Genomic DNA, 22612 nt, shown 5'->3' on the forward strand with positions numbered 1-22612 from the left:
GGGCCGGACGGCCACGGCTGTCTACTGCCCCTGGTTTGTAAATATTTTCTTCCGTCTGCGTGTTGCCCCATCGCTTTCCATTTGGACATTCAATTTCCATTTCTGTAGTTTGAATTTTGAATAAAAGTCATAAAACCCGGATATAGAAATGGGTCGTCTTCCATCCTGTTACCGCAGCGCCTTTCCCGACGGCTTTGAAGGCCGGGCCCATCTTCTGCCTTTGGGGGTTTCTGCAGGAAGTAGGTCGGGCCTAGAAGAGCTGTTGGGTTGGTCGTCGGGGTGGGAAAAGCCAACATGGCCACTCTTTATACGGTCTGAATCATAAATGTCCCCGGATTCCATGAACTAAAGACTCGGCCACGGCCACGTGTGGGGGCCCACGCCTGTAATCCCAGTACGTGGGAGGCAGAGACCGGAGGATCACACCTTCGAGGCCAACCTCAGCGAGTCAGACTCGAGCAACGTGGGGAGACCCTGTTTCCAAATAGAAAATAAGCTTGGGGGTGACGCTCGGGAGTATGAACGCCCCGAGTCGGACCAAAGAAGGCGCGGAGCAGCGCGGCCCAGCCGGAGGCCTTTTCCTTGACCCTCGTCCCTGCGCTTCCGGCCCCGCCCAGCTGCAGAAGCCGCAGAAGCCGCCAGCGCGCGAGGTGCGAGGCCGCGGCGCCCGGCCCCGCCCCCGAGGCTCCCGCGCTGCTGATTGGCCGGCCGCGCGCCCCCGAGGCTCCCGCGCTGCTGATTGGCCGGCCGCGCGCGCGGGGCGCTGCGGAGGGCGGGCGTCCGCGTGCCCGCCTGGCCCGGGCGGGGGCGCGCCCGCGGCACGCGGCGGGGCGGGGCGGGGCCTGAGTGACGGCGGCGCGGGCCAATGGGGCGGTTGCGCGCCGCCGCGGCCCTGACGCGGGCCCGGGCGCCGCGCCGCTGCGGCTGCGGGCGGCGACGGCTGCACCATGGGCCGGCTGCCGCGGGCCCCCCGGCTGTGGCCGCCGCCGCCGCCGCCGCCGCTGCTGCTGCTGCTGCTGCTGCTGGCCGGGGGTGAGTGCGGCGCCGGCGGCGGGCGCCGCTGGACAGCTCCGCCGCCAACAAAGGGGCCGGGCGCGGTGACAGGTGTGGGCAGGGGCGCGGCCCGGACCTGCCAGGGCGAGGGGCGGCTGCGCTGGCCGCCCGCGCCCTTGCACGCGAGTGTGCACGCGTGTGTGCGAGCGTGGCACCAAGGCCAGGGCCGGGCGGCAGGGGTGGGCACCGGCGGGCTGGGACCTGCAGGGGCCGTGACAAAGGCAGCCGCAGACGGGCCGCCTGGGTGGGTGTGCGTGCAGGGTGTGCGTGCAGGGCGCGCGTGCAGGGTGTGCGTGCGGGGCGCGCGTGCAGGGTGTGCGTGCAGGGTGTGCGTGCGGGGCGCGCGTGCAGGGCGAGCGCGGGGCCTGGCAGGGGGCCGAGCGCGGGGAAGATGCGGTGGGAGGCCGAGGCCAGGACCAGCGTGCGCGTGTGCGTGCCAGAGAGAGGCGTCCTTTGCAGTGCGCCCACCCTACGTCGTGTCTGGGTGGGCCTGGGTGTGCTTGGGACACCTTCATGCCGCCTGCAGAGATGGAACCCGAGGGCGCCCCGGAGGGAAGGGGCAGGCGGGCTTCTTTGGCAAGAACTCGGCCCTCGCGGGGGACTCCTGGCCACAGAGGCCCGGAGAGGGCCAGGAACGTGACCTGGCACCCTATGCAGCCTCGGGCGGCTCAGCGGAATGAGGACGCGTTTTGTCTATGGGGGGGCTGGGGGTGGAACCCAGGGGCTTTCTACCTCCGGGCTGTATATATATATATGGACCTATTTTTCTATTTTATTTGGAAACAGGTTCTCACTAAGCTGCCGAGAGCCTCACTAAGTAGCCGAGGCTGGCTTCGAACCTGCGCCATCCTCCTGTCTCGGCCTCCCGAGCGCGGGGATGACAACTGTGCACCACCACGCCCGGCAAGGGGGCATTTTTTGTTTACCAGGGATTGATAAAGGATCTATATCGTATGCACAGAAAAAAACAAAAATAAAAAATGTCCACCGCTGCCGGGTACAGCGGCATACACCTGTCATCCTGGGGCTTCGGAGGCTGAGACAGGAGGATCACAGGTCTCGGGCCAGCCTCAGCAACCTAGTGACGTCCTCAGCAACTTAGCCAGATCCTGTTTTAAAAGAGAAAAAAAAATAAAAATAAAAAGTCAGCCAGGCGTGGTGGTGCACGCTTGTGTTCCCTGCATTTGGGAGGCTGGGACAGGAGGATCGTGGTTCCAGGCCAGCCTCAGCTACTTAGCGAGGCCCTTTGCAACTCAGTGAGACCCTGTTTCAAAATAAAGAAGACAAAAATAAATAATAAAAAGTCTCCGAGTGATGGAGTCAGACACTGACAACAGCCCCCCTTGGTCCGTGCACACCTGAGTCCGCTTTGGAAGCAGGGCTGTTCTTTCTCTGCATGACAGCTCCTCAAATGCTGGCTGGAAAAGTCGGTCAGCACCAGGCGGCCCCTTCCGGCAGCTCCTTCCCTCCTCTGTCTCCTCTGCTCGCTTCATGACGCACCTTTTTTTTTTTTTCTTTCTTTCTTTTTTTGACCCAGGGGTGGTCTGCCCCTGAGCTACACTCCCAGCCCTTTTTTATATTTTTATTTTGAGACAGAGTCTCGCTAGGTTGCTGAGGCTGGCCTCCCATCTCAGCCTCCCAAGCCCCCCGGGATGACAGGCGTGTGCCGCCGCGCCCAGCTCCTGACGTATCTTTTACCTCTGTGCCGGGGGGACACGCGCTCCTGTGTCTGGCGGTCTGTGTCTCTTTTAAGACGCCTTTGTGTAAAACCCTACAAGCACACTCCAGTATTGTTCCCCACGCAACACAAACCCCGGCGGGCGCGTAGGCGCCTGCGTGCCCGCGCCGTGGTGGCAGGCAGTCTGTTGTGGCTGGCTCGCGAGGGTGTGGGCTGTGGCAGCCGCCAGGCACCTCCCCGATTCCTGTCTGCCAAGGGCTTAGGGAGAGCGGGACTTTCAGAGCTGCCGATCGGGGGCAGGAGGGACAGAGGCGCCGAGAGAAAGGACCCCGGGCTTACATTCAGCCTGATGCTCTGGCCTGTTTTCGAGTTTGGGTTGGATTGTCTCCGACATTAATCCCCTAATCCTTTGCCGGCTCTCCCCACCCCCTCCGCCCCTGTTGGGACTGCTGAAAAGGCAAAAAAATACATATACCTGCTGGAGGAAGAGTTAGTCACACCAAGCGTCTAATTCTGAGCCCGGCGTAGGGCACGCGCTTGCAACTCCAGCATTCGGGAGGCTGAGGCAGGAGGATCGCAGATTCAAGGCCAGCCTCAGCCACTTAGCAAGGCCCTGTTTCAAAACAAAAAAAAATCAAAAGGGCTGGGTGGGTGGGGGCTCAGAGGTAGAACGCCCCTGGGTTCGATCCCTAGCACCAAAACAAAAAGAAAAAGAATAGTTCTGCAATGCTAAGTCAGGCAGGGTCTCAACTAAAGCATGTTACTGATTAAACACAAAAGGAATCAGACACAGAAGATTACGGCTCAGCCACGGTTTTAGTGTCACCTTACCGTACGCTCACTTGAAAAGACCTATCCCAGCCAGGCGTGGTGGCGCACCCCGCCATCCCAGGACTTGGGAGGCTGAGCGAGGAGGATGGCAGGTTCAAGGCCAGCCTCAGCGACTTAGCAAGGCCCTGTCTCTGAACAGAAAAGAAAAGGGGCTGGGGGTGCAGCTCAGAGGCAGAATGGCCCGAGAAAGGAGGAGCAGGATCCTTAAAGCTGGGCCTGATGGCGCACCCTGTCATACCAGGACTTGGGAGGCTGAGATAAGAGGATCACAGGTTGGAAGCCGGCCTCGGTAACTTGTGAGACCCTCTACTACTTAGACCCTGTTTCCAAATAAAAAATAGAAAAGAAAAAGACCCTTACTTCATGCTTTCCTGGGAACCGAAGGACACTTCAAGGGTGGGGAACCCCGATCGATCGCTGTGGCTTTCTCTGGCCTCCAATACCTCAGAGTCTAAGAAACCACAGAATCCCAGCCGCCGGCCCGGTGTCCGTGTGACCGGTGTCCGTGTGACCGGAAGCTGTGTACCCCGAGCCGCTGGCTCCCGCTCTGTGGACCAGGCCGCGGGGAAGCTGCACCCCACCCTGCCTGTGGCCCTGGGGGGCACGGGTGTTCCGGAAAAAGCTGTTACGGGAGGCCTCCCCCGGGGCGAGGGCGGCTCCTCCCAGGAGCTCCTGGGCACTGTCCTCGGCCCAGCCACCCATTTATTTATTTATTTATTTATTTATTTATTTATTTATTTAGTGGCACTGGGGACTGAACTCAGGGCATTCTACCTCCGAGCAACACCCCAGCCCTATTTTTTCTCCTTTACTTTGAAACAAGGTCTCACAGCGTCGTAAAGGGCCTCACTAAGTAGCTGAGGCTGTCTGCAAACCGTGATCCTCCTGTCTCGGCCTCCCAAGTACTGGGATTACAAGCGTGCGCCACCGCGCCCGGCTCCCAGCCTCCCTTTGGCTGGGACTCGACTCTCTGAAGCCCAGAGCGAAGTCCCTGGACTGTTTTAGTGGTGGTGGTGGTGGTGGTGGTGGTAGTGGGCACTGAGCCCAGGGCATTGCACTTCTGAGCTACCCCCCGCAGCCCCTCTTACTTTGAAGCAGGGTCTTGCTAGGCTCCGACAGTCTTGCTAAATTGCCACGGCTGGCCTTGAACCTGCGATCCTCCCTTCTCAGCCTCCCACATACTGGCAGGACAGGCATGTGCCAACATGGCCGGCTTCGGTTTCCTATTCTGAAACAGTCTCGCTAAGCTGCTGCGGCTGGCCTCAAACCCGCGACCCTCCTGTCTCAGCCTCCTGAGCGCTGGGGTCACAGGAGTGTGCCACCACGCCTGGCTCGTTGGCGCCTTTAAAGGTTCTCTCTTCCAGCCTGAGGCTTCCCGGGTCTGTCGTCCTCATCGCACTTTCTAAAATAATCCGCTTCCCAGAGTGTTTCTAGAGCACTTTCCACCGCCGGGCATTACCTCACTGCAGCACCTCGTGCTGGGGCGGGGCGGGGGGAGATCGTCCTTGTTTTGAGAGGTGAGGACGCCAGGGCTGGTGCATGAAGCCATGCCCAGGGACCCGGCGTGGTGGTGTGAGCCCGGCATCCCAGTACTTGGGCGGCTGAGATAGGAGGATGGCAGGTTCGAGGCCAGCCTCAGCCACTCAGTGAGACTCTCATCAACCTAACAAGACCCTGTTTCAAAATAAATGAATCAGGGGTTTTTTCCCTCTCGGGGACCTCCTCCCCTTTGGGGAGATTCTCTCTCTCTCGCAGGTCACGTTAGCCTTGAGAGAAGGTGGGGTGCAATTGACGGCCACGTGGCCCGGGCTACACTCGGGTAGTGACCTGAAGGCCTCTGCTGGACATCAAGGCCGACCAGGGCCCCCGGGGGTGACCTGCACCTCTCTTCTGGCAGATCGCGTGGACCCTGGGAGAAAGTAGTTTGCAATTGACGGCACTTGGCTCGGGCGACACTCGGGTAGTGACCTGAAGGCAGCTACTGGACCCCAGGGCCCCGGCAGCCCCTTTGGGGTGTTCGGCCACTTTTCCCTATTCCCTGCTGCTTCCAATAAACCATTTACTCCCCTTAAAAAATAATAATAATAAATAAATAAATAGATAAATCAAAAAGGGCTAGGGATGCAGCTCCGAGGGAGAATGCTCCTGGGCTCCATCCCCAGTGCCACAAAAATAAAAAAGAAGCCGAGGAAATAAAAGCCAGCTTTTCAGCACCAAGGTCTCTACATAGGCTCATCCTCCTCCCAAGGGCCCGGCCACGGTGCCGCCGCTGTCCACAAAGCCAACTCGCCCAGCCCGCCCCGCCCTCCCTTCCTCAGATCCTTTTCTAAATTTTTTTCTTCTTTTTAACACTAGGGATGGAACCCAGGGGTGTTTTACCTCCAAGCTACACCCTCAGCACTACTTTAATTTTTTTTTTTTCAGTCCTCAGGATGGAGCCCGGGGACCCTCGACCTCCGAGCTCCACCCCAGCCCTGATTTGATTCTTCATCTTGAAACCGGGTCTCGCTGAGCCGCGGACGGCCTCGCTGAGTCGCGGACCGCGAGCCTCCGGCCTCGGCCTCCCGAGCGCTGGGATCACAAGGCAGCTGGTTTTCTGTTTTGTTTTGTTTTTGAAACGGGGTCTCGTAGCTTGCGGAGGGTCTGGTACACTGGCCTCAGCCCTGCGCTCCTCCTGCCTCGGCCCCCATGTGCGTACGCACTAAAGGCCGTGTTCACGATGTTGTATTACTTAAGTATATATATATTAGTGCCATTTGGGAAATGTTTAGTGGAGGCCGGAGGCCGGGGTCCGGGCCTTGGGGGCGGCTGCACGCCCGCCACCCCTCCCCGCAGCGCTCAGCCATGTGGCCTTTGCCTGTTGGTCTGTTTTCAAGTGTGATTCAGGGATGGAACCCAGGGGCACTCTGCTCCAAGCCACGCCCCAGCCCTTTTTACTTTTGTTCAGGAATGTGGTCTCCCTCAGTTACGGAGGCTGGCCTCGTACCTGCGGTCCTCCCGTCTCAGCCTCCTGAGTGCTGGGTCTCTGGTGGGCTGCGCGGCCTGTCCCGCCTGCTGACGGCCCCTGTCTGCGCAGGCGTGTCCCTGGGCACCTGCACGGCGGGAACCGAGGAGCCAGGCCCCGAGGGTCTCACGTCCACCTCGCTGCTGGAGCTGCTGCTGCCCACCGGCCTGGAGCCGCTGGACGCCGAGGAGCCGGGGGAGGGCCTGGGGGCCCCTGGCTCGGGCTTCCCCAGCGAAGAGAGCGAGGAGTCCCGCGTCCTGCAGCCACCCCAGTACTTCTGGGAAGAGGAAGACGAGCTCAACGCGTCCAGCCTGGGCCTGGGGCCCACCGCAGGTAGCCCCCCGCGTGCAGCAGGCCCGGGACCCCACACCGGGCCAGGCTCCGCCCTCCGCTGTCTTATTTAGCGGGTCCTGGGGATCTACGCCGAGGGTTCCACCTCCCGGCCTCACCCCCAGCCCTGTTTATGTTTTATTATGAAGCAGGGTCTCACTATGTTTCCGAGGGCCAGGCTAACTTGCTGAGGCTGGCCTTGAACCTGTGCCCCTCCTGTCTCAGCCTCCCAGGTGCTGAGACTGCATACAGACAGTGCGCCACCACGCCCGGTTGATCTCTTTCTCGAGAGTTTTATTGGTGCAATGTATTTATACACCATAGTGAGGCTCAAAGTAATACGCATCAAAGCTGAGCGTGGAGGCACAGGCCTGTCATCCCGGGACTCGGGAAGCTGAGACAGGAGGATGGCAGGTTCGAGGCCAGCCTCAGCTGCTTAGCAAGTGAGGCCCGTTTCAAGAATAAAAGAAAATAGAGCTGGGGGTGAGTGAGTGCATCGGGGGAAGGCGTGAGGAGTGAAGGGGCTTCGTCTCTGTCCATAGATTACGTCTTCCCAGACCTGACAGAGAAGGTGGGCCCCCTGGAGGACGCTGGCCCGGCCCAGGGCCTCTCCAACCTCTCCTCGCCCTGGCCCAGCCTGAGCCTGGTGGAGCCTCCTTGGCAAACACCTGAGGAGGAGGAGGAGGAGGAGCAGGAGGAGGAGGAGGAGCGGGAGGAGGAGGAGGAGGAAGAGCTGCTCCCAGTCAGTGGATCTCGGGAAGAAGCGACTCCGGTGCCGGTGACAGCGGCGGGTGACTCTCCTCCCAGCCCGTCCCCCGGGGCCGCTGGGCACGGGCCTGAGCATCCCAGAGACCCGGCTTCGGCCCTGGGCACAGAGCTGGAGAGCAGCGCGGAGCCTGGGCCGCCACCACCCTCAGCCTCCCTGGGCCCAGAGACCCCGGCGGAGCAGGAGCCCGGCAGCCAGGGGGCCCAGGCCAGCGCGCTGCCAGCCGCCGACCCTCGGGGAGCCACCCCGGGGCTGCCGTCCGCGCCTTCACTCCCCAAGGCCACGGCACCCCACGAGGGCCACCCTGGGACCTCGGCCTCCCGCCCGCCCGCCCCCCAAGACGCTGAGGTGACACCCTCCCCGGCCACCGTGGGGCTAGAAGGCCGCAGCCCGCCGCCCCCGGGGGAGCAGGCGGCCGAAGCTCCTTCCAGAAGGCCCTGGGAGTCTGCTCAGGTAGGGGCCTCCTCCGTGCCCGCCCCATATGGGCAGGCCTGGAGCTTCCCGGGCAGGAGGGCAGGTCAAGGCCAGCCTCAGGCGGGAGACCCTGTTTCTAAACAGGGTGTTGAAGGGCTGGGCGCCCCGGCCCCACGCTGGGCTGGCACCTGGTGACTGTCGCCCTGTTCCCGCCCAGGTGACCTGTAAGGACTGGAGTAACCTGGCAGGAAAGAGCTACGTCGTTCTCAACATGACGGAGAACATAGACTGTGTGAGCGGCGGGCGAGGAGGGGCCTAGCCCCGGTGACAGGCCCCGCATTGGGTGGCCATGGCCTCAGGGGGACCTGCGCGCCCACCCATGAAGAATGGAGCTGCGGCCCAGGCGCGGCGACACATGCCTGGTCCCGGGACATGGGAGGCAGAGACGAGAGGACCGCGGGTTGGGGGCCAGCCTTGGCAACCTGGCGAGACCCTGTTTCAAAATACAAAAATGAGCCGGGCGTGGTGGCGCACGCTGTAATCCCCGTGCTTGGGAGGCAGAGACAGGAGGATCGCGCGGGTTCGAAGCCAGCCTCAGCTACTGAGTGAGGCTCTCGGCAACTTAGCGAGGCCCTGTTTCCAAATAAAGTATAAAGTAGGCCTGGGAGTATAGCCCGGAGGTAGAAAAGCCCCTGGGCTCCACCCCCAGGACCACACGCACAAAATTCATAAGTGAACCAGCTCGGGGTGGGGCTCAGAGGTAGGATGCCCCTGGGTTCCAGCCCCAGCGCCCCAGAACTAAACCAGGACGCCCAGCGTGGGCCTGCCACTGAGCCGTCTGCCTTGCAGGAGGTGTTCCGGCGGCACCGGGGGCTGCGGCTGCTGGCCCTGGTGGAGGAGGTGCTGCCCCGCCACCGGCGTGGGCGCCATGGGGACTGGCGCATCTCCCTGAGCAAGCCCAGCGACAAGGAACAGCACCTGCTCATGACGCTGGTGGGCGAGCAGGGTGAGCCGGCCCGGAGCGCGGAGCGGGAGCGGGCACCAGCCGCGGGGCAGCACGCGGGCGCCAGGGACGGCGCGGCCTGCACATGGAGAGCGGGCTCGGCGGCGCGCACCTGTCTTCCCAGGATCTGGAAGGCTGAGGCAGGAGGATCGCAGGTTTGAGGCCAGCCTCAGCAACTTCCCAAGGCCCTCATCAACCTAGCCAAACCCTGTCAAAACGCAACAATAAAATAGGGCTGGGGTGTAGCTTGCAGGCAGAATGGGTTCAAACCCCAGCACCACAGTCAGGGGGATGCACATGTGGGGGGGCTCTGTCCTAAGATCTCAGGGCGTTCGGCCTCTGGGCTACAACCCACCCTATTTCGGTTTTTATTTTGAGACAAGTTGTCAGCCAGTTGTGGAGGGCCTGAGTTGCGGAGGCTGGCCTCCCACCTGTGAGATCACAGGTGTGGGCCAGGCGCTTGGAGCCAGGCAGGGGCTTGGGCCAGCATGGCCGGGGTGCCGGGGTGTGCGGGGCCACGCTCATGCGCTGTGTCCCTGCAGGGGTGGTGCCCACGCAAGACGTCCTTTCCATGCTGGGCCACATCCGCAGGAGCCTGGAGGAGGTAAGCAAGCACCAGGCCGGGCCTCTGGTTGCCACCGCGCTCCCGGCGGTCCCCCCAGCCCCAGACCCATGCTTAGAGCACGGTGCATGACGCACCCCTGGAACCCCAGGACTTGGGAGGCTGAGACGGGAGGGTCGCAGGTTTAAGGCCAGCCGCAGCCACTTGGCAAGACCCTCGGCAACTCAGCAAGACCCTGTTTCAAAATAAAATATAAAATCGGGCTGGGAGCGCAGCTCAGAGGTAGCATGTCCCCTGGGATTGGCACCAAGAACAACAGAACAGAACAGCAAACAGACACCAACGCGCCATGGGGGCCCCGACGTGGAGCTCTGGCCAGCCAGGGGGGCTGCAGGGTGGGGGCTGCGGGGCGGGCCGGGGTTCAGGGCCCCTGCACCTCGTCCCCTTGCTGTGGCTGTCCTTATGTGGCACCGTGGACGGAGCTGCACCCCTGGCCCTGTTTGGTTTTTATTTATTTATTTTGGTGGTACTGGGGTGGAACCCAGGGGCTTTCTACCTCCGGGCTATACTCCCAGACCTATTTTATACTTTATTTGGAAACAGGGTCTCACTGAATTTCTAAGAGCCTCACTTAGTAGCTGAGGCTGGCTTCGAACCTGTGCCATCCTCCTGTCTCAGCCTCCCAAGCGCAGGGACTACAACGGTGCGCCACCACGCCCAGCCTGTTTGGTTTTTATTTTCAGCCAGGGTCCCGCTGAGTTGCTGAGGCTGGTCTCCAACCCAGGATAATCCTCTCAGCCTCCCAAGTCCTGGGGTGGCAGGTGTGCGCCGCCACACCCAGCATCCCCTTGCCCCCTTCCCCAAAGGGGAAGGACCTTCCTGCCTCCCCCTGAAGACAGCCACCGCCCCACCGGAGGCCTCACTGCCGCGAAACCAGGGGCCTGTGTCGGGCCCTCGGCCCTCTTCAGTCCCCTGAGCTCAGCAGTGTGCGGCGGCAGATAGCACGGGGCTACCTCTTTATCTGCCGCACACAGCCGAGTGGTGTTTCTGCACTGCTGTGGGTGGTTTTTGGTTTTTGGTTTGGTGCCGGGGACTGAACCCAAGGGTGTTCAACTCTGAGCTATACTCTAGCCCTAATTATTTATTTTAATTAATTATTTTTGGTACTAGGGATGGAAGCCAGGGGCAAGCTACACCCTTGCCCTATTTTTTCCTCTTTACTTTGAAACAGGGTCTCACTGACTTGCAGAGGGCCTCACTAAGTAGCTGAGGCTGGCTGTGAACCGCGATCCTCCTGTCTCAGCCTCCGGAATGCTGGGATTATAAGTGTGCGCCACCACGCCCGTCTTTTTATTTATTTCATTTTTGAAACAGGATCTCACTAAGTAGCAGTGGGCTTCAGCTGGCTGTGAACCGCAATCCTCCTGTCTCAGCCTCCCAAAAACTGGGGTTGCAAGTGTTTGTTGTTTGTGAACGTACTGAGCGCTCCCAAGGGCCAGCCTCCCTTGCTCAGCCCTAACTACCAGTCTGTGGGGTCCTAAGGACGTAAAAAGCACCCTTAGCCAGGCTCAGTGGCATACACCTTTAGTGCCAGGACTTGGCAGGCTGAAACAGGAGGATCGCAGGTTCCAGGCCAGCCTCGGAGACTTAGCGAGACCCGGCTTACAAACAAACAAAAAAGGTTGGGGGTACAGCTCCGAGGTAGAGTGCCTCTGGGTTCAGTCCCCAGTACCACAATAGAAAAATAGCTAGGTGTGGCGGTGCACACCTGTAGCCCCAATATTTAGGAGGCTGGGACAGGAGAATTGCAGGTTCAAGACCAGCCTTAGCAATTTAGCAGAGGCCCTCTGCAAGCTAGTGAAGTCCTGTTTCCAAAAAAATAAAATAAAACAGGGGTCTGGTTATAGTTCAGAGGTAGGATGCCAAGCTGGTGTGGTGGCCTCTGATGGCAGGACCCGGGAGGCTGAGACAGGAGGACGTGGGGCTCTGGGACAGCCTCAGCAAGCAGCGAGGCTCTCATCAACCCAGACCCTGTTTCCAAAACAGTAAAACCTGGCTGGGGCAGAGCTCAGGCAGACGGCCCTGGGCCCCATGCCCCTGACCCTGAGGCTGGGGACCCCCACCCCCCCAGATTGGCATCCAGAACTACTCCACCACGAGCAGCTGCCCGGCGCGGGCCACGCAGGTGCGCAGCGACTACGGGACGCTCTTCGTGGTCCTGGTGATCATCGGCGTCATCTGCTTCGTCATCATCGTGCTCGGCCTCCTCTACAACTGCTGGCAGCGCCGGCTGCCCAAGCTCAAGCACGTGGTGAGCGGCGGGCGGGCCGGGACTGCGCGGGGCAGCCTGCGCCCTCACCAGGGGGCGCGGGGTCGAGGAGAGCCCCCCGGGATAGAGGGGGAGAGGGCCCTGCTCTACCCCCGCCCGGCTCACGTTTCCAGCCTCGCATTACTAACAGGGGCCAGGCCTGGAATCCCAGGAGTTGGGAGGTGGGAAAAGGACGGTGGGGTTTCAAGGCCAGTCTCTGCAACTTAGCCAGATCCGCACCCACGTAGTGAAACCCTGCTCCAACCAAAAAAGGGCTGGGGCTGCGGCTCACGGTAGAAGGCGCCTGACTGGCTCCCTAGTCACAGGCGCGCACGCACACGCACTTGCCTATGGTACTGTACTGGGGAGGCGAGGCCAGGGCCCAGGCCAAGCAATTAGCGAGGCCCTCAGCACCTGGACCCTGGGTCAAGTCAAGTCACACGGCCGGTGTGGCTCCCGGGCGGAACGCCCGGCCCAGCCCCAGTGCCAGCAGCAGTAGAGGCTGGTGCCCGCGGCTGGGGCCGGGCGAGGGGAGGCCCATGCGCGCCGCCCCAGCGCCCTGTCCCGCCGCAGTCGCACGGCGAGGAGCTGCGCTTCGTGGAGAACGGCTGCCACGACAACCCCACGCTGGACGTGGCCAGCGACAGCCAGTCGGAGATGCAGGAGAAGCCGCCCAGCCTCAACGGCGGCGCCGCCAACGGCCCGGGCCGCTGGAGCGCGCTCAGGGGGGGCAAGCGGGACCCCGAGGACTCGGACGTGTTCGAGGAGGACACGCACCTGTGAGCGGGGCTCCATTAAAGCCGGACCCGCTGCCACCGCCCTCGCCTCGTTCTTGCTTCGGGGACTATGGGCAGGGGGGGTCCTCTGGCCGCCAGGGGGTGCGAGGGTGGAGGAACTATGGGCTGAATATGGCGGGGTCCACCGGCTGCCAGGGGCCACTGCAGGCCAAGGGGGAGGTGGGGAGTCATCTGGCCGCCTGGGGGTGCTGCAGGCCAAGGAGAGGTGGGGGTCATCTGGCCGCCTGGGGGCACTGAAGGCCAAGGGGAGGTGGGGGTCATCTGGCCGCCTGGGGGTGCTGCAGACCAAGGGGAGGTGGGGGTCATCTGGCCGCCTGGGGGTGCTGCAGGCCAAGGAGAGGTGGGGGTCATCTGGCCGCCTGGGGGCACTGAAGGCCAAGGGGAGGTGGGGGTCATCTGGCCGTCAGGGGTGCTGCAGGCCAAGAGGGAGGTGGAGTCATCTGGCCGCCTGGGGGTGCTGCAGGCCAAGGAGAGGTGGGGTCATCTGGCCGCCTGGGGGCACTGAAGGCCAAGGGGAGGTGGGGGTCATCTGGCCGCCTGGGGGTGCTGCAGACCAAGGGGAGGTGGGGGTCATCTGGCCGCCTGGGGGTGCTGCAGGCCAAGGAGAGGTGGGGGTCATCTGGCCGCCTGGGGGCACTGAAGGCCAAGGGGAGGTGGGGGTCATCTGGCCGTCAGGGGTGCTGCAGGCCAAGAGGGAGGTGGAGTCATCTGGCCGCCTGGGGGTGCTGCAGGCCAAGGAGAGGTGGGGTCATCTGGCCGCCTGGGGGCACTGAAGGCCAAGGGGAGGTGGGGGTCATCTGGCCGTCAGGGGTGCTGCAGGCCAAGGGGAGGTGGGGGTCATCTGGCCGCCTGGGGGCGCTGCAGGCCAAGGGGAGGTGGGGGTCATCTGGCCGCCTGGGGGTGCTGCAGGCCAAGAGGGAGGTGGGGTCATCTGGCCGCCTGGGGGTGCTGCAGGCCAAGAGGGAGGTGGGGTCATCTGGCCGCCTGGGGGTGCTGCAGGCCAAGAGGGAGGTGGGGTCATCTGGCCGCCTGGGGGCGCTGTGGGCCGCGGGAAGATGGCGGGGGTCCTCCGGCCGCCTGGGGGCGCTGCGGGCGGAGGGCGGGGCGCGCGTGTTTACATCCTGCGCGAGCGCCGTCCACCCGGGTCCGCGCCGCCGCCGGCGCCATGGACACCAGCGACCTGTTCACCAGCTGCAAGAAGGGCGACGTGGGCCGCGTGCGGTGAGCGGGCGGGCGGGCGGGAGGAAGGGCGGGCACCACCCGGCGCCCCGTGCCCCCCCAGGCCCTGCTCGGGCCCCCCCCCCCGCTCAGCGCCCCTCCCCGCAGGTACCTGCTGGAGCAGCGCGACGTGGAGGTGAACGTGCGCGACAAGTGGGACAGCACCCCGCTGTGAGTGCCCGCGGCGGGGGGGCGGGCCGCCCGCGCCCCTCCCGGCAGCTTCTCCCTCCGCAGGTACTACGCCTGCCTGTGCGGCCACGAGGAGCTGGTGCGCTACCTGCTGGCCAACGGTGAGCCCGGGCCCTGCGCTGGGGGGGGGGGTCAGCCCGGTGCAGCCCCGGTGCAGCCGCCCCTCCCGCCGCCCCAGGAGCCCGCTGCGAGGCCAACACCTTCGACGGCGAGCGCTGCCTGTACGGGGCGCTGAGCGACGCCATCCGCCGCGCGCTGCAGGACTACAAGCAGGTCACGGCCTCCAGCCGCCGGCGGGACCACTACGACGGCTTCCTGCGGCGGTGAGCGGGCGGGGCGCCGGGGGGTGCTGGGGAGGGATGCTGGGGGGTGCTGGGGAGGGGTGCTGCGCGGACGGGGTACTCAGAGAGAGATGCTCGGCTGGATGCTGGAGGGGATGCTGCGCGCAGGGCGGGATGCTGGGGAGGGATGCTGGGGGGATGCTGGGTGGGATGCTGGGGGGATGCTGGGGGGATGCAGGGCGGGATGCCGGGGAGGGATGTTGTGAGTGGGGCCGGATGCTGCGCAGGCGCCGGCCGACCTCCCCCCCCCCCTCCCCGGCCTCCGCAGGCTCCTGGAGCAGGGCATCCACAGCGACGTGGTCTTCGTGGTCCACGGGAAGTCGTTCCGGGCGCATCGCTGCGTGCTGGGCGCGCGCAGCGCCTACTTCGCCGCCATGCTGGAGAGCAAGTGGAGAGGCCGGGCGGCGGTGGAGCTGCGGCACCCGCTGGTGCGGCAGGGGCCGGGGCCGGGGCCAGGGTGGGGGCTCCCTGCCAACCCCATGGCGCTGACCCTGTCTGCCTGCAGGTCAACCCAGTGGCGTTCGGGGCCCTGCTGCAGTACTTGTACACAGGTGACCACGTGGGCCCGCTTCCTCCTGGGTCCTGGCATAGGAAGAGCCCCCGGCTTTGGGAGCAGAGTTCTGGTTTGCTTTGGGTATTAGGGACTGAGTCAGGGGCACTCTGTTTCCCAGCTGCGCCTCCAGCCCTTTTTGTTTAATTGGAAATCGGATGTCAGTAAGTTCTTGAGGGCCTCCCTTAGTGGCTGCAGTTGGACTCCATACAGTGATCCTCCTGCCTCAGCCTCCTGAGTGCTGGGTATCAGGCATCACCACACCTGGCCCTGTGTTCCTCTTGACGGGGCCGCCAGGCAGCACGCTGGCTCTGCGGGCCCTCACTGACCCCTGCGTCCCCAGGCCGGCTGGACGTGGGCGTGGAGCACGTGGGTGACTGCCAGCGCCTGGCCAGGCAGTGCCAGCTGCCTGGCCTGCTCGCAGAGCTGGAGGACAAGTGGGAGAAGGTGTCGGAGTTCGGTGCGTGCGGGTTTGGGGGGCGCCCGGGGCGCGACCCAGGCCTGCCTCTGAAGCTTCCTGTCGCCCTGCAGTGGCTTCCAAGCCGGGCATGTGCGTGAAGGTGCTAACCATCGAGCCCCCGCCGGCTGACCCCCGGCTCCGCGCAGACCTGGCGCTCCTGGCCGACTGTGCCCTGCCCCCGGAGCTCCGGGTAGGTACCAGGCTGCCGGCGCAGCAGGCTCCGGGCTGGGACTGGCTTTGAGCTTGTCTTCCTCTTTTCGGTTTTCTTTGTTGGTGATGAGAATTGAACCCAGGAGCGGTCTACTCTGAGCTATACTCCCAGCCCTTTTATTTCTTTGAAACAGGGTCTCCCTAGGTTGCCGAGGGCCTCGATAAGTCGCTGAGGCAGGTTTCAAACCCGCGCTCCTCCCGTCTCAACTTCCTGAGTACCGGGATGACAAACAGGCACCGCCATGCCCAGCTCAGTCACTTCCTTTTCGAAGGTCACTCTTCTCCAACAGGGCCCACTCTTTCCCCAGGGTGACCTCGGAGAGCTGCCCTTCCCGAGCCCCGATGGCTTCAACCCCTGCCCGGACATCTGCTTCCGCGTGGCCGGCTGCAGTTTCCTCTGCCACAAGGTGCGGTCTCCACTTGTCCTGCTCGCCCAGCCTCCACCCCAGCCAGGAGGGTGCAGCCTCTGACCTCGGCCTCCCCCAGGCCTTCTTCTGTGGCCGCAGCGACTACTTCCGGGCCCTGCTGGAGGACCACTTCTGCGAGAACGAGGAGCCGGGGCCCGGGGGCCTCCCGGCCGTCACCCTGCGCGGCGTGTCCCCGGAGGTCTTCACCCACGTGCTCTACTACATCTACAGCGACCACACGGAGGTGGGGCGATGCCAAGGGCCTGGAGCAGGTGGGCTGGGAGGAGGCCCCGAGGCTGGCCGCCCCTGACCGTGCCTCCCGCAGCTGCCCCCGGAGGCGGCCTGCGACGTGCTGAGCGCGGCCGACATGTACCTGCTGCCGGGCCTCAAGCGGCTGTGCGGCCGCAGCCTGGCCCAGCTGCTGGACGAGGACAGCGTGGTGGGCGTGTGGCGCGTGGCCAAGCTGTTCGGGCTGGCGCGGCTGGAGGACCAGTGCACCGAGTACATGGCCACGGTCCTCGAGAAGGTGGGCGGCGGCGCGGGCGGGCAGGGTGGGCTCGGGCGGAGCCTGGTGGGCCCGTTCGGGTTCGTCTGGGCTCCACTCCGCTCGGGTGGGCCAGGCCGGGCCCGGGTGGGCTCGGGTGGGCCAGGCCGGGCCCGGGTGGGCTCGGGTGGGCCAGGCCGGGCTCGGGTGGGCTCGGGTGGGCCAGGCCGGGCTCGGGTGGGCCTGGGTGGGCCAGGCCGGGCTCCACTCCGCTCGGGTGGGCCAGGCCAGGCCCGGGTGGGCGCCCCTCCACAGTCCCTGGCCGCGCCCGCAGCTGGTGGAGCGGGAGGACTTCGCGGAGGCCGTGCGGGAGGAGGCGGCGGCCGTGGCGGCCCGGCAGGAGACGGACTCCATCCCCCTGGTGGACGACATCCGCTTCCACGTGGCCAGCACGGTGCAGACGTACAGCGCCATCGAGGAGGCGCAGCAGCGGCTGCGGGCCCTGGAGGAGCTGCTGGTGGCGCTGGGCCTGGATTGCTGAGCTCCGCCGGGCGGTGCACCGCGCATGCGTGCGCCGCGCCCGCGCCCCTCCCCGCTCTGTGCGCACGCGCGGGCCGGTGCCTGCGGCCGCCTCACCATGCGCACCTGCGTGGGGTTCGCCTGCTTTTATTTGCTCGGTGCGTAGGAGCGCGTCCCCGTAGGGGCTCCAGGAGACCCCACCCCCGCACGCGCCAGCCTCAGCCCCGGAGCTGGCACCACTCAGGGACACGGGGGTGGGCGCCGGTGGGCCCAGTGGGGAGCGTGTGTGTGCAATAAAGGATGAATTTGCTTTGGGGCCCGGGCCTGCTTTGGGGTGCGGCTTGGGGCGGGCTCAGGAGGAAGGAGGAAGTTCCAGAATGGGGGCGTGGGCTTCCTCCAGGCCCCTGGCCTCATTCCCGGAAGGGGCCTAGGGCCGACCTGGCCGATTTCCTGAGAATCCTCTGTCCACGTGGTCCTGAGCCTGAGCCCAGCGGGCCTGGGACTCGAGCTCTGGAGGCTGGGACGGGAGGATCCGGGTTCGCGGCCAGCTTCGGCCACTTAGTGAGGCCCTCTGCAACTCAGTGAGACCCTGTTTTAAAATAAAGAATGAAAACTAGGGCTGGGGATGTAGCTCGGAGGTAGAATGCCCCTGGGTTCCATCCCCAGTACTGAAAAAAAAAAGACTGAACCCAGAGTGCTTTCCCCCAGAGCTACACCCCAGCCCCTTTGTTTTGAAACAGGGAGGGTCTCGCTAAAGCCTCCCTCCAACCTGCGATCCTCCCTTTTCAGCCTCCCAGGTCCTGGGATGACTGACAGGCGCATGCCAGGCTCAGAAGAGACCTCAACATTTGAAATGCAAATGACTCAGCCTTCCTTTCAGAGCCAGTCAGTAGGAAGTGATTAGTACAGACCGCTCCAGGACGGCAGATACAGCAAAAATGGCCCTGGCCCTGGGGGAGGCGGGGAGGGCCGGCCACCGGGGCTCCTGGTTTGGGTCTGAGATGGAGAACGAGGCCGATGGGGAAGCCCTGTGTCCGGTAACCACAGGAGGAAACCCGAGCCGGGCGCCTGCCAGCCAGAGACAGGATCGCGGTTCGAGGCCAGCCTCCGCAGTGTTGGCCAGCCCTGCTTCCGAGCAAAAATAAAAAGGGCTGGGGGTGCAGCGTGGGGGTAGAGACGCACAGACACGGTTCTAGACTCTCTGCTTTATTTCGATTAGCTGTGGCGTACATGGGTTCCTTTAATAGTTCTGATAGGTGTGCCCCACCCCCGGCATACAGGTAGGGATGTGACAGTCGCAGACCAGTCAGCTGCTTGCAAAATCCTTAGGATCCTAACAGGAGACCTTAGCAAAGGCGAGAGGGAAGCTGGCGAGGCCGGGCGCGGGCCTGCGGCGGCGGGCGCCTCCGCTGCACCCCAAGAGCGCGCTCGGCCCCCCAGGCCCGCGGGCCGGCTGGAGGGGGCCGCCCGACGCCCCCAAAGACCTGCAAGCCCCGGAGGCCTCCAAGCACAAGACCCGTCTCCTCTGGGCCCTGCGGGTAGGGGCTAGTGGTTCTTGACCTCTGAACCCCCCACCCAGCCGGCCCTTTGTAATTTTTCATTTTGAAACAGGGTCTGGATAAAGTTGCTCAGGTTTTTGCTAAAATTGCGGAGGCTGGCTTCCAACCTGTGATCCTCCCGCCTCAGCCTCCCAAGTTCCTGGGATTCCAGATGTGCGCCACCATTCCTGGCGATATTAGTAACTATGGGGCAGACAGCGGGGTGTGGATTTCTCTCCGGGGAGCTTTCGTGAGTTACCCCATGCACCTGGGGAGGCGAGCAGCGCCGCCTCCTGCTGGAGTGCTCCTGCGGCCTGTGAGCCCAGACGAGCCTTCTGGCCCTCCTCGGGGCACTTTTCGGTGGGCAAGGGGTTCTGCTTCCCCTGAGCTGTGAGCACGGTCACCGGTGCAAGGGTTGCTGACTCTTGGGGCATTTTTAACATTTCTCTAAAAAGTAGAGGATTCGGGAGCCGCAAAGGCCGGCAGTGGGGCTCCTGGGCCCTGCCGCACCGGCCTCCCGGGCAGGCCCCAGGACTCACGGGGCTACGTGGGGTCCACGCTGGGGCGGCCGGTGTCGCTGGCCGAGAGCAGGGGGGCCGCGCTCCAGGGATCAGAACAACCTAGAGGAGACTGGTGGCCCCGGTTCTAGAGGGAAGCGGGCATCCCCCTCTATGCTGGCTCCGTGTGGGGGATCCTGGCAGGGAAGCCGCATCAACAGCACCCCAACCCTCCCCGCAGCCAGGCAGCTGACCACAGCAGCATCCTACTTGTGATTATGAACGTGTGTGTGCGCCCCAGCCCTTTTTTATGTTTTGAAACAAGGTCTCACTAGGTGGCTGAGGGTCTCTGAGTTACTGAGGCTGGCCTCCACCCTGTGACCCTCCTGCCTCGGCCGCCCGCTCCCCCCGAGTATTAGGATGAGGGCGTGCGCCGCCACCCGCAATGGATCAGGAGGTTCTAGGAAGCGCGGCCCGCCCGGGCGGCCCGGGGCACCGGGGCTCTGGCACGGGGGCGGCGCCGAGCCCCTCGGCCAGCAGAGGGCGCGGCGGCGCAGCGCGGAGCCGGGCAGCAGGGACCCGCGGGAGGCCAGGCCGGCCGCACCCCGCCCTCCTGGCCCTCCGCCCGTCCAAATAGCCTCTGCTTTAAAATAGACGTTATATATTAGATATCTCATCTCCAATACACTCTCTTCGCGAACTGCGGGAAACATTAGTAACTTAAGGAAATGCAGCCTTTTGAATATATACAGCCCTCCCGGGCCTCCCTCGGGTTATTGCCTTCGCTCCAGGGCGGGAAGAACCCCGGGGCTGAGTTAGGAGCTGGGAGAGGCGGGCAGAGGCCGGACTTGCTTTATCTTATATTTTGTGGTTCTGGGGAATGAACCCAGGGGCATTCAACCTCTGAGCTGCGCCCCTGCCCTCTTTTCTTTTCTTCCTTTCCTTCTTTCTTTTTTGAAACAGGGTCTCGCCGAGTTTCAGAGGCCCTCCTGGAACCTGGATCCTCCCGTCTCAGCCTCCTAAAGACTGGGGTCACAGGCGTGCGTTAATTGTTTTGTTTTTTTTTTTTTAAGGACATTTCAGCAAAGTCCAAATGTGGAATATTGCTCACGATCCCCCCCCCCGGGATTACTTCTGCATGAAGTGTCTGCCCCTTAAGGTAGCTCAGGGACAGCCTCCTGTACATGGCACGGTGACCCCTCAGACTTTTTAAGTAGTGGTGCTACTGATTCTCCAATTTGGGAATTCTGATTTTTGCAAGCCATATCTGAGAGGCCGCTGCCCTCCCTCCGCCCGGCTCCCCAGGCCTCAGGGTGGGGACTTGGTTCCCACCGCGGCTACCCTCTGCGAGACCCACATGTTGATTTCGTGGAAGACGGAGCTGGTCACTTCCGGAAGCTCTTTGTGGAGGACGTGGTAGGCACCTTCGTAGATCTGCAGCGTGAGGGGAGGGCACAGAATCAGGGCGCGGCCGCCACGCGGAGCGGCAGGTTGGGGTGAGCAGTGTCCCCGGGACCCGCCCCATGCCCATTGTTGGAGGGCCAACAGCCTCCCCTCCCCCCAGGCAGGGTCTGGCCTCTAGCCCGCGATCCTCCCGACTCCGCCTCCCAAGTACTGGGATGTTGGGTGGGCGCCACCATAAAGGTCTGGCTCCCTATTGTTTTTTTCTTTTTTTTTAATTTTGTGGCAGCTGGGCATGGTGACTCACGCTTGTAATCCCAGTACTTGGGAGGCTGAGACGGGAGGATCGGAGGTTCATGGCCAGCCTCAGCTACATAATGAGGCCCTCTGCAACTTAGTGAGACCCTACTTCAAAAATAAAAGAATAAGCCAAGCCGGGCGTGGTGGCGCACGCTTGTAATCCCCAGCTTGGGAGGCTGAGACAGGAGGATCGTACAGGTTTGAAGACAGCCTCAGCTACTTAAGTGAAGCTCTCAGCAATTTATTTTCCAAATAAAGTATAAAATAGGTCTGGGAGTGTAGCCTGGAGGTAGAAAGCCACTGGTTTCTACCCCCAGTACCACCAAAAAAAAAAAAAAACAAACAAAAACATGGTGGCGCCCGCTTGTAATCCCAGCATTCCGGTTCACAGCCGGCCTCAGCTACTTAGGCCCTTTGCAAGTCACTGAGACCCGGTTTCAAAATAAAGAATAAAAAATAGGGCAAGGGGTGTAGCTCGGAGGTCCAATGCTCCTGGGTTCCATCCCCAGGCCCTCAAAAATAAATAAATAATAAAATAAATAAATAAAAGAATTAAAAAATCGGGCTGGAGGTGTAGCTTGGAGATAGAATGTCCCTGGGTTCAATCCCCAGCACCCCCCCCCCAACAAATTGTAGTTGGGGATTGAACACAGGAGTGTGTTCCCATGAACTACACCCCCAGCCCGATTTTTTATTCTTTACCTTGAAACAGGTTCTCACTGAGTAGCTGAGGCTGGCTGTGAACTCGGATCCTCCTGTCTCAGCCTCCCAAGTACTGGGATCACAAGTGTGGGCCACCATGCCTGGCTCCTTTATTGCATTTAAATGTTTTTTTTTTTTTTTTTGGTCTTGCTTTTTGAAGCCAGGTGTGGTGCTTGTCTGTCATCCCAGCACCTGGGAGCTTGAAACAGGAGCACCTCAGGTTCGAGGCCAGCCTCAGCTACTTAGCAACTTAGCATTTTAGCGAGACCCTGTTTCAAAATAAATAATAAGCCGGGCGTGGCGGTGCACGCTTGTCATCCCAGCATTTGGGAGGCTGAGATGGGAGGATCGCGGTTCGCAGACACCTCAGCTACTTAGTGAGGCCCTCCGCAACTCAGTGAGACCCTGTTTCAAAAATAAAGAATAAAGAATAGGGCAGGGGGTATAACTCGGAGGTAGAATGCCCCTGGGTTCCATCCCCAGTACTGCAAAATATAGAATAAAATAAATAAATAAGGGCTGAACATAGTGGCGCACACTTGTCATCCCAGCATTCGGGAGGCTGAGACTGGAGGATCGCGGTTCGCGGCCAGCCTCAGCTACTTAGTGAGGCCCTCTGCAACTGAGTGAGACCTGTTTCTAATAAAATATAAAATAGGTCTGGGAGTATAGCCCAGAGGTAGAAAGCCCCTGGGTTCCACCTCCAGTACCACCAAAAAATAATTAATTAATTAAAACAAAAAGAATAGCTGGGCGTGGTGGCGCATGCTTATAATCCCAGCATTCGGGAGGCAGAGGGTTCCGTTCCATCCGCAGTACCGCAAAAATAAAATAAAATAAAATAAAATAAAATAAAATAAAATAAAAATAAAAAATAGAATGGGCTGTAGGTATAGCTTGGAGGCAGAACACCGCTGGGTTCCATGCCCAGTCTTATTTTTGGGGTGCTGGCGATGGAACCCAGGCCTCACGCACGCTGCCTGAGCTGCGCCCACCCCGAGCCGCTCAGCCCGGCGGGCCCTTTGCTTGCTCCGTTCAGTCCTGGCCAGG

The 22612-nt window shown here is 62.4% G+C and overlaps 3 protein-coding genes across 7 annotated transcripts in view; 2 read left to right on the forward strand and 1 right to left on the reverse strand.

Annotated features, from left to right (window-relative positions):
* Positions 1-947: 947 nt before the first annotated feature.
* PODXL2 (podocalyxin like 2) lies at positions 948-12732 on the forward strand (the record flags this gene model as incomplete). Its single annotated transcript, XM_080718239.1, has 8 exons — positions 948-1032; positions 6639-6899; positions 7439-8115; positions 8294-8368; positions 8926-9082; positions 9622-9683; positions 11773-11952; positions 12523-12732. 8 exons carry the CDS (start codon positions 948-950, stop codon positions 12730-12732), a joined length of 1707 nt encoding a protein of 568 aa, XP_080574365.1.
* Positions 12733-13911: 1179 nt separating this feature from the next.
* On the forward strand, positions 13912-17146 carry ABTB1 (ankyrin repeat and BTB domain containing 1; the record flags this gene model as incomplete). Of its 3 annotated transcripts, none has more annotated exons than XM_080718084.1 (12): positions 13912-13967; positions 14073-14135; positions 14199-14254; positions 14332-14476; positions 14739-14922; positions 15000-15045; positions 15388-15504; positions 15576-15694; positions 16023-16121; positions 16201-16365; positions 16447-16647; positions 16940-17146. In XM_080718084.1, 12 exons carry the CDS (start codon positions 13912-13914, stop codon positions 17144-17146), a joined length of 1458 nt encoding a protein of 485 aa, XP_080574210.1. The 3 variants fall into 3 exon arrangements, with proteins under 3 accessions (XP_080574210.1, XP_080574211.1, XP_080574212.1); XM_080718085.1 differs by having other exon boundaries at positions 14763-14922; XM_080718086.1 differs by lacking the exon at positions 16447-16647 and having other exon boundaries at positions 14763-14922.
* Positions 17147-20467: 3321 nt separating this feature from the next.
* The window catches only part of MGLL (monoglyceride lipase), a gene marked incomplete at both ends in the record, with an annotated part of 64754 nt that continues 62609 nt past the window's right edge, over positions 20468-22612 (reverse strand). For all 3 annotated transcript variants that reach the window (XM_080718097.1, XM_080718096.1, XM_080718098.1), the window contains one exon: positions 20468-20593. In XM_080718097.1, coding sequence (XP_080574223.1) covers positions 20468-20593 — 126 coding nt within the window. The remainder of the gene's footprint in view (positions 20594-22612) is intronic.

This window comes from Muscardinus avellanarius (genome assembly GCF_963383645.1).
Source record: "Muscardinus avellanarius genome assembly, chromosome: 22".
NCBI lineage: Eukaryota > Metazoa > Chordata > Mammalia > Rodentia > Gliridae > Muscardinus > Muscardinus avellanarius.